The sequence below is a fragment of the Acartia tonsa genome, chromosome 7 (assembly GCF_053477335.1).
Source record: "Acartia tonsa isolate MP-2025a chromosome 7, ASM5347733v1, whole genome shotgun sequence".
NCBI classification, from domain to species: Eukaryota; Metazoa; Arthropoda; class Copepoda; order Calanoida; family Acartiidae; genus Acartia; species Acartia tonsa.
The window spans coordinates 4,303,732-4,314,111 of record NC_137266.1 but is presented as its reverse complement, the minus strand read 5'-3'; the positions used below and the strand labels follow the sequence as shown (position 1 = coordinate 4,314,111).

The following is a 10,380-nucleotide window of genomic DNA, read 5'->3' as shown; positions in this document are numbered from 1 at the left end:
AAAAATACCCATTTTTATAGTCAAAATCATTTAAAAAAATTAAGTTTTACTTGCGTTGTACCGAATGTACTGTAGCCAATCAGAAGGCTGAATCAGCTTAACAACCAATCACAGCTAAGCTTGTATTAGTTTACCCCTTTGTTTCCGCTATGATTTTCGTTTAAAAATGCAATTTAAATCGAATTTTTTTCATAGATTTTGACTATGAAATGTTGTGTTTTTATTGTAAAAATGTAATCAGTTACAGGCAATCTAAGTTTCTGACAAAGATAAGGTTATAATTTTATGTCTAGGCAACGTAATTTAATATTGTTTTTTCTTTTATGAGCATTGGAAATCTTTCAAAAATTCCATTGTACATAAAATGCTATTTTGAAATGCCTAGAACTTTTTTGTTATTGAAGCTGAAGGCTTATAATTTGGGGTATTGGGTCTTCTTGTGGCAGTCTTTTAGCAGTTAAAGCGTGTTATTTCTTGCAGGCGTCCTTTAAGGGGCCTGAGGATTAAATTGGTATAAATGGGCGGAGTCACACAACCATAATCCCCTTGTCCACAATCTTTTCCCCACTAAACATAAGGTAGGACATGAAATACATAACATTTATGAATTTAAGAAACAATTAAAGGGGCCTATGGATTAAATTGGTATAAATGGGCAGAGTCACACAACCATAATCCCCTTGTCCACAATCTTTCCCCTACTAAACATAAGGTAGGACATGAAATACATAACATTTATGAATTGAGGAAACGATTTAAGGGGCCTATGGATTAAATTGGTATAAATGGGCGGAGTCACACAACCATAATCCCCTTGTCCACAATCTTTCCCCCACTAAACATAAGGTAGGACATGAAATACATAACATTTATGAATTTAGGAAACAATTTAAGGGGCCTATGGATTAAATTGGTATAAATGGGGGGAGTCACACAACCACAATCCCCTTGTCCACAATCCTTCCCCCACTAAACATATAGTAGGACATGAAATACATGATATTTAAAAATTTAAGAAATAATTTAAGGGGCCTCTGGATTAAATTGGTATAAATGGGCGGAGTCACACAACCATAATCCTCTTGTCCACAATCCTTCCCCCACTAAACATATAGTAAGACATGAAATACATGATATTTATAAATTGAGGAAACGATTTAAGGGGCCTATGGATTAAATTGGTATAAATGGGCGGAGTCACACAACCATAATCCCCTTGTCCACAATCTTTCCCCCACTAAACATAAGGTAGGACATGAAATACATAACATTTATGAATTTAGGAAACAATTTAAGGGGCCTATGGATTAAATTGGTATAAATGGGGGGAGTCACACAACCACAATCCCCTTGTCCACAATCCTTCCCCCACTAAACATATAGTAGGACATGAAATACATGATATTTAAAAATTTAAGAAATAATTTAAGGGGCCTATGGATTATATTGGTATAAATGGGGGGAGTAACACAACCATAATCCTCTTGTCCACAATCCTTCCCCCACTAAACATATAGTAAGACATGAAATACATGATATTTATAAATTTAAGAAACGATTTAAGGGGCCTATGGATTAAATGGGCGGAGTCACAAAATCATAATCCCCCCCCCCCCCCATAAACATATGTCAGTAGGTACAAAATATTTCAGAAGGAACTTGCAACAAGACATTATTTTTGCCAAGGGTATAAAAGAGAGAAATTTTGATTAATACACTCAGTCTGTCCTAGAGGTTCTAACTGTTAACAGGTACAATATTCATTCTAATTATAGATTTATTTCCTTGTTGATTAATAAGTACAATTGACTGCGGGTATGTATATTTATAATACTTAGTCTATTCTTGGACCTATGATTTATTATTTTGATAGTCTTCTGCAATTCTTTAGGGTTATTTTCGTTGAATAACAAATAAGTAACTATTCTATACATTTTGCTATTTGTTGACATCTTTAGTAATGGTACACCTAATTGTTGTTAACAATTTCATCTTTTTTTACAGGGATGAAGTACACATTGTTTTTGGTAGCGTTTGGAAGTGTTCTCCTGGCACAAGCCTATGCTGATGCTGAAGCCTATGCTGAGGCTGAAGCCTTTGCTGAAGCTGACGCCTATGCTGAGGCTGAAGCCGATGCGGTACCTCCACGCTGTCGTCGCCGACCCTGCAGCCCAGGATGTCCCAGGAGATTATGTAGAGGTAAGAGATCAGCTGATGCCGAAGCCGATGCCATACCTCCACGCTGTCGTCGCCGACCCTGCAGCCCAGGATGTCCCAGGAGATTTTGTAGAGGTAAGAGATCAGCTGTTTCTGAACCTGATGCCATACCTCCACGCTGTCGTCGCCGACCCTGCAGCCCAGGATGTCCCAGGAGATTTTGTAGAGGGAAGAGATCAGCTGATTTTGAAGCTGCTGCTGGTTATATTTTCTGAAAATAATATTAACATTATATATATTTAAAATAACTATTATCTTAAAATAACTATTATATATATTTAAAAAAACTATATATTTGAAATACATGTATTAAATATTATTTTTTTTTCTTTTATTAAAATTATCTGTTTAGGTGTTTTAATCCCAAGTTATAATCCCCCTCCCCTCTAAACATAAGGTAGAACATGAAATTCCAGACATTTATAAATTGAAGAAACACTGGAATTATGGATTAAATTGGTAAAATTGGCGGAATCACACAACCATAATCCCCTTGCCCACAATCCTTCCCCCACTAAACATATGGTAGGACATGATTAAGTTGGATTAAATTGGTAAAAATAAGCGGAGTCACAAAACCATAATTCTCTTGTCCATAATCTCCCCTCCCTCACTAATAATATGGTAGCACATGAGATTCCTGACATTTATAAATTACAGAAATGCTTTTAGGGGCCTATTGATTAAATTGGTATAAATGGGCGGAGTCACATAATCATAATCCCCTTGTCCATAATCCCCCTCCCCCCTAAACATAAGGTAGAACATGAAATATCACACATTTAAAAGTTGAAGAAACACTTTAAGGGGCCTATAAATTAAATTGGTAAAATTGGCAGAGTCAAACAATCATAATCCCCTTGTCCACAATCCTTCCCCCACTAAACATATGGTAGGACATGAAGTGCATGACATTTATAAATTTAAGAAACGATTTAAGAGGCCTATGTACTTTGTACTTTTTTACTATTGTACTTTGTTGTTCTAGGAATCAGTATTCCAAAAATCAAATCAATCAGATAATTTTATCATATACAAATTTGTTGTTAAAAAAGTAAAATTCAACATGTTTCAAATGTACATACGTACATTCTGGTAACGATTATAGAGTAGCTACGCTCTCTAAATCCTACCTAACTACTACACAAATCACCATGCAAAGTTTGAAATCATTAGGACAATTCTAACATGCCTAAATTAACGAATAAAGCTATCTGTTATAAACGTACGGATGGACCAACCCTAATTATAAAAAAGCTTTGCTTTTAACAAGGGAATATTAATCCTTAAAGGACGCCTGCAAGAAATACCACGCTTTAAATGCTGAAAGACTGCCACAAGTAGACCCAATACCCCAAATCTAAAGCCTTCAGTTTCAATAACAAAAAAGTTCTAGGCATTTCAAAATAGCATTTTATGTACAATGAAATTTTTGAAAGAATTCCAATGCTCATAAAATAATAAACAATATTAAATTAGGTCGCCTAGACACAAAATTATAACCTTATCTTTGTCAGAAATTTAGATTGCCAGTAACTGATTACATTTTTACAATAAAAACACCACATTTCATAGTCAAAATCTATGAAAAAAAATCTATTTAAATTGCGTTTTTAAATGAAAATCATAGCAGAAACAAAGGGCAAACTAATATAAGCTCAGCTGTGATTGGTTGTTAACCCTTAACAGTCGGGCCCCTTGCCGCACCTTAATCAGTCGGGGAGGGGGGAGGGGGCGTTCAACGCCCCCCCATGTTATCTCAGTTCCTATTACAGCTAGAGGGCTAAAATTTTTTGTGTAAGTCCCCTGTGTTATGATGAATTTCCGACCTTAAGTAAGTCAAGGTTAATTTTCGCTTCCTTCACCCTTTTATTTAACAACCTTTGTTTTTAGGTCCTTTTTTACTTAAAAATTTCAAACGGCTGTAATTTTTTTATTTTTGAAGCTAGAATTAAAAATTTTTTGCAGAAAATGTTAATCTTTATGTAAATTTTATATTTCAAATATCAAAATATAAATTTCAGCGGCTGCAGCTGTACTTGGCAGCTGCCAGCCGCCGCAGTCAGCGGTCGGCAGGAAAACGGCGGCGGATCTTTATGAAATTTTAATACGTTATGTAGACATGTAAGAAAAGCTTAAGTTTAAAATTTGAAGTCTCTAAGTCAAAAATTGCGGCCACAGCAGCCATTTAAAGATTTCTAGAGACCTGGAGGATCAGGACCTGCAGGATCATACCTGGAACCATAAATTGACTTGAACACCTGTATTTAATATGAGGATGTACTACTAGAGGATATTTTAGTATTTTGGTAAGATAAAATGCTTTTTTTAAGTCAAAAAAATATTTTTGCTCTTTACCTGGATGACCCTGCCAGGTTTGCTGGCATCCTGTGCCCGCCAGGATGGAGATATTCAAAAAATTCCAACTCTTGGTTATGTGTCATACCCAAACTTAAAAAGTCACGCAGTTTGGGCTCTTTATCTTTCACACACAGAAAATGAGATAGAAAAAACCGGATGGGGGGGCGTTCAACGCCCCCCCCCCCCGCCCCGACCGTTAAGGGTTAAGCTGATTCAGCCTTCTGATTGGCTACAGTACACTCGTACAACGCAAGTAAAACTTAATTTTTTTTAATGATTTTGACTATAAAAATGGGTATTTTTATTGTAAAAATATCATTAGTTACTGGAAACCTAAATTTATGACAAAAATAAGCTTATAATTTTGTTTTTAGGCCACGTACTTTAATTTCAAAGTTTTCAACATGAGCATTGCAATTCTTTCAAAATTTTCATTGTACATAAAATGTCATTTTAAAATGCCTAAAACTTTTTTGTTATAGAAGCTGAAGGCTTCAAATTTGGGGTATTTGGTCTACTTGTGGCAGTCTTTTAGCAGTTAAAGCGTGGTATTTCTTGCAGGCTTCCTTTAAGGTCAAAGCTATTTGATTCTTGGCTCATTATTTACGGAAAAAAACATTTTTCTGCATGAGATCTCAGATTTTGATAAAAACTTCCTGTCCCCTTTAATTGGTCATAAAACTAAAGGCTGGGTGATTTTTAACCTTTTTAATCCATTTTAAGTCTGATTTTTCGGGCATTTTCTCACTGTGGTGTTTTCACAATGAAAAAAGGGATTTTTTCGTGATTTTCAAGTTTAAAATTTAAACATTAATTTCCAACTTACAGACATGTTTTATATATCAAATTAATCACCCAGATGGGTACAGCATAGAAATTGTCTTTAAAATCACAAAAATCATGAATTACAGGGTGTCCCATCAAAAATGTCAAAACACGTTTTTTAAACTTTTGACACTGTCAGGAAACGAATTTTGCCCATTTCTCGCCTTGAGAGTGGATATTTTAGAATACATATGAAGTATATTTGGCAAGTTCACTCCATATTTGGACACCTGAGAAATTTTTGAAACACCCTGAAAAATAGATTTTTGCGTCTGTAGAGCTAAAAATTGGTCCAAATTGATTATTTTTTTCAAATTAGTCTACAAAGTATCTTAGTATGTTAGGCCATAGTGTTTTCTGACCAGATACATTTTTTTTTTTTTGGACACCCTGTATTTTCAAAAAAAAATGGGAATTTTTCTTTTAAAATTTTTTTTCTATTTTTAAGTTATGCAGTTTCAAACGTAGCTATACAATTTAAAGATTCTAGTTTGACGCTATGTTGTTGTCCAGACTCAAACATCAAAAAACGTCGAAAATTCCGCCTTTGGCGTTGGATAACAGCAAAACGGTTCGCCTGAGGTCATTGATGCATTAATAACAAATGATGCGCCCTGAAAAGTTCCAGTGGTGATGGTGAGCTAAATGTTAAAAGTGCATGCCCATGAAGAAAACTTATATATTGAACTATGGTCCAATTTTTGTATTTTATGGCTGTGTGACTCCACCCATTTATACCAATTTACTCCATAGGCCTTTGTTTTTTAAATTTTTTTCTATTTTTAAGTTACCTAAAACTGTTATATAGATATAGATTTTTACTTAAGACAATAATATTTGCCTATTTTACAAATTCACACACTTTTGGGACACCCTGTGCATGTTTTTAAAAATGATGATTTTTGCCCCTTTTAGGGGGGAAGGAGTCGTTTTAGGGCCATAGACTATTTCTTTATTTTTGTATAACTTTTAAGGCACATCATTTGTTATTTTTACATTAACCACCTTGTTTTCACCGCCAAAGGCAGATTTTTTGACGTTTTTTGCCATTCCAGAGGTTTTAATGGGCATTATGGTAAGAAGGCGTTGATTTGTTAAAATCACTCTAGAGTACTTTTATTTAGGTAGTTTAATTTACTAAATTCATTGTGACAAAAATCGGTTAGATGCACAAAAAATTTTACTTCACATGAAATTTAGTAAATTAAACTACCTAAATAAAAGTACTTTTTGAAAAATCAACGCTTTCCTACTAAAAATGCTCATTAAAACCTTGAGTACAGCAAAAAGCATCACAAAATCTGCCTTTGGTGGTGAAAAATGGCAAAACGGTTCGCCAAAGGTGGTTAATGTATGAATAACAAATGATGTGCCTTGAAAAGTATTACAAAAATGAAGAAATAGTCTATGGCCCTAAAACGACTCCTTCCCCCAAAAAAAGGGCAAAACTCACAATTTAAAAAAAAAACATGCACAGGGTGTATCAAAAGTGTGTAAATTTGTAAAATAGGCAAATATTATTGTCAATAATCAAAATCTGTATCTATATGACAGTTTTAGGTAACATAAAAATAGAAAAATTTTTTTTTTAAAAACAAAGGCCTATGGATTTAATTGGCATAAATGGGCGGAGTCACACAACCATAATCCCCTTGTCCACAACCCTTCTCCCACTAAACATATGGTAGGACATGATATACATGACATTTACAAATTAAAGAAACGATTTAAGGGGCCTGAGGATTAAATTGGTATAAATGGGCGGAGTCACACAACCATAATCCCCTTGTCCACAATCTTTTTCCCACTAAACATAAGGTAGGACATGAAATACATAACATTTATGAATTTAAGAAACAATTTAAGGGGCCTATGGATTAAATTGGTATAAATGGGCGGAGTCACACAACCATAATCCCCTTGTCCACAATCTTTCCCCTACTAAACATAAGGTAGGACATGAAATACATAACATTTATGAATTGAGGAAATGATTTAAGGGGCCTATGGATTAAATTGGTATAAATGGGCGGAGTCACACAACCATAATCCCCTTGTCCACAATCTTTCCCCCACTAAACATAAGGTAGGAAATGAAATACATAACATTTATGAATTAAGGAAACAATTTAAGGGGCCTATGGATTAAATTGGTATAAATGGGGGGAGTCACACAACCACAATCCCCTTGTCCACAATCCTTCCCCCACTAAACATATAGTAGGACATGAAATACATGATATTTAAAAATTTAAGAAATAATTTAAGGGGCCTATGGATTAAATTGGTATAAATGGGGGGAGTCACACAACCATAATCCTCTTGTCCACAATCCTTCCCCCACTAAACATATAGTAAGACATGAAATACATGATATTTATAAATTTAAGAAACGATTTAAGGGGCCTATGGATTAAATGGACGGAGTCACAAAATCATAATCCCCCCCCCCCCCATAAACATATGTCAGTAGGTACAAAATATTTCAGAAGGAACTTGCAACAAGACATTATTTTTGCCAAGGGTATAAAAGAGAGAAATTTTGATTAATACACTCAGTCTGTCCTAGAGGTTCTAACTGTTAACAGGTACAATATTCATTCTAATTATAGATTTATTTCCTTGTGGATTAATAAGTACGATTGACTGCGGGTATGTATATTTATAATACTTAGTCTATTCTTGGACCTATGATTTATTATTTTGATAGTCTTCTGCAATTCTTTAGGGTTATTTTCGTTAAATAACAAATAAGTAACTATTCTATACATTTTGCTACTTGTTGACATCTTTAGTAATGGTACACCTAATTGTTGTTAACAATTTCATCTTTTTTTACAGGGATGAAGTACACATTGTTTTTGGTAGCGTTTGGAAGTGTTCTCCTGGCAAAAGCCTATGCTGATGCTGAAGCCTATGCTGAGGCTGAAGCCTATGCTGAAGCTGACGCCTATGCTGAGGCTGAAGCCGATGCGGTACCTCCACGCTGTCGTCACCGACCCTGCAGCCCAGGATGTCCCAGGAGATTATGTAGAGGTAAGAGATCAGCTGATGCCGAAGCTGATGCGGTACCTCCACGCTGTCGTCGCCGACCCTGCAGCCCAGGATGTCCCAGGAGATTTTGTAGAGGGAAGAGATCAGCTGTTTCTGAACCTGATGCCATACCTCCACGCTGTCGTCGCCGACCCTGCAGCCCAGGATGTCGCAGGAGATTTTGTAGAGGGAAGAGATCAGCTGATTTTGAAGCTGCTGCTGGTTTTATTTTCTGAAAATAATATTAACATTATATATATTTAAAATAACTATTATCTTAAAATAACTATTATATATATTTAAAAAAAACTATATATTTGAAATACATGTATTAAATATTATATCTTTTTTTTTCTTTTATTAAAATTATCTGTTTAAGTGTTTTAATTCCAAGTTATAATACCCCTCCCCTCTAAACATAAGGTAGAACATGAAATTCCAGACATTTATAAATTGAAGAAACACTGGAATAATGGATTAAATTGGTAAAATTGGCGGAATCACACAACCATAATCCCCATGTCCACAATCCTTCCCCCACTAAACATATGGTAGGACATGATTAAGTTGGATTAAATTGGTAAAAATGGGCGGAGTCACAAAACCATAATCCGTTTGTCCATAATCCCCCCACCCCCACTAAACATATGGTAGCACATGAGATTCCTGACATTTATAAATTACAGAAATGCTTTTAGGGGCCTATTGATTAAATTGGTATAAATGGGCGGAGTCACATAATCATAATCCCCTTGTCCATAATCCCCCTCCCCCCTAAACATAAGGTAGAACATGAAATATCACACATTTAAAAATTGAAGAAACACTTTAAGGGGCCTATGGATTAAATTGGTAAAATTGGCAGAGTCACACAATCATAATCCCCTTGTCCACAAACCTTCCCCCACTAAACATATGGCAGGACATGAAATACATGACATTTATAAATTTAAGAAACGATTTAAAAGGCCTTTGGATTAAATTGGTAAAAATGGGCGGAGTCTAATAACAAAAATCCCCAATCACCCCCCCCCCCATAAACATATGTTAGTACATGAAATTCTTTGTATTTATAAATCTAAGGAATGCTTAGCCTTTTGATCAAATTGGTAAAAATGGGCAGAGTCACAAAACCATAATCCCCCTCCCCTCTAAACATAAGGTAGAACATGAAATTCCAGACATTTATAAATTTAAGAAACGATTTAAGAGGCCTATGGATTAAATTGGTATAAATGGGCGGAGTCTAACAACCATAATCCCTAATCACCCCCCCCCCCCCCATAAACATGAGGTAGAACATGAATTTCCAGACATTTATAAATTGAAGAAACACTGGAATTATGGATTAAAATGGTAAAATTGGCGGAATCACACAACCATAATCCCCTTGCCCACAATCCTTCCCCCACTTAATATATGGTAGAACATGATTAAGTTGGATTAAATTGGTAAAAATGGGCGGAGGCACAAAACTATAATCCCCTTGTCCATAATCCCCCCTCCCCCCCTAAACATATGGTAGGACATTAAATACATGACATTATTAAATTTAAGAAACGATTTAAGAGGCCTATGGATTAAATTGGTATAAATGGGCGGAGTCACATAATCATAATCCTTTTGTCCATAATCCCCCTTCCCCCTAAACATATGGTAGGACATTAAATACATGACATTTTTAAATTTAAGAAACGATTTAAGAGGCCTATGGATTAAATTGGTATAAATGGGCGGAGTCACACAACCATAATCCCCTTGCCCACAATCCTTCCCCCACTTAACATATGGTAGGACATTAAATACATGACATTTTTAAATTTAAGAAACGATTTAAGAGGCCTATGGATTAAATTGGTATAAATGGGCGGAGTCACACAACCATAATCCCCTTGTCCAATAAGGTAACAATAATATGTGCCTATTTTTATAAATTTTCACACT

At 35.2% G+C, this 10,380-nt stretch overlaps 2 protein-coding genes across 2 annotated transcripts; both read left to right on the top strand.

The window, feature by feature from the left end:
• Positions 1 to 2,004: 2,004 nt before the first annotated feature.
• Positions 2,005 to 2,536, top strand: LOC145324691 (uncharacterized). The gene is made up of 2 exons (XM_080167284.1): positions 2,005 to 2,059; positions 2,114 to 2,536. Exon 2 carries the CDS (start codon positions 2,116 to 2,118, stop codon positions 2,458 to 2,460), a length of 345 nt encoding a protein of 114 aa, XP_080023410.1. The 5' UTR covers positions 2,005 to 2,059; positions 2,114 to 2,115; the 3' UTR covers positions 2,461 to 2,536.
• Positions 2,537 to 7,887: 5,351 nt separating this feature from the next.
• On the top strand, positions 7,888 to 8,777 carry LOC145324690 (uncharacterized). Its single transcript, XM_080167283.1, has 2 exons — positions 7,888 to 7,991; positions 8,245 to 8,777. Exon 2 carries the CDS (start codon positions 8,302 to 8,304, stop codon positions 8,698 to 8,700), a length of 399 nt encoding a protein of 132 aa, XP_080023409.1. The 5' UTR covers positions 7,888 to 7,991; positions 8,245 to 8,301; the 3' UTR covers positions 8,701 to 8,777.
• Positions 8,778 to 10,380: the final 1,603 nt, after the last annotated feature.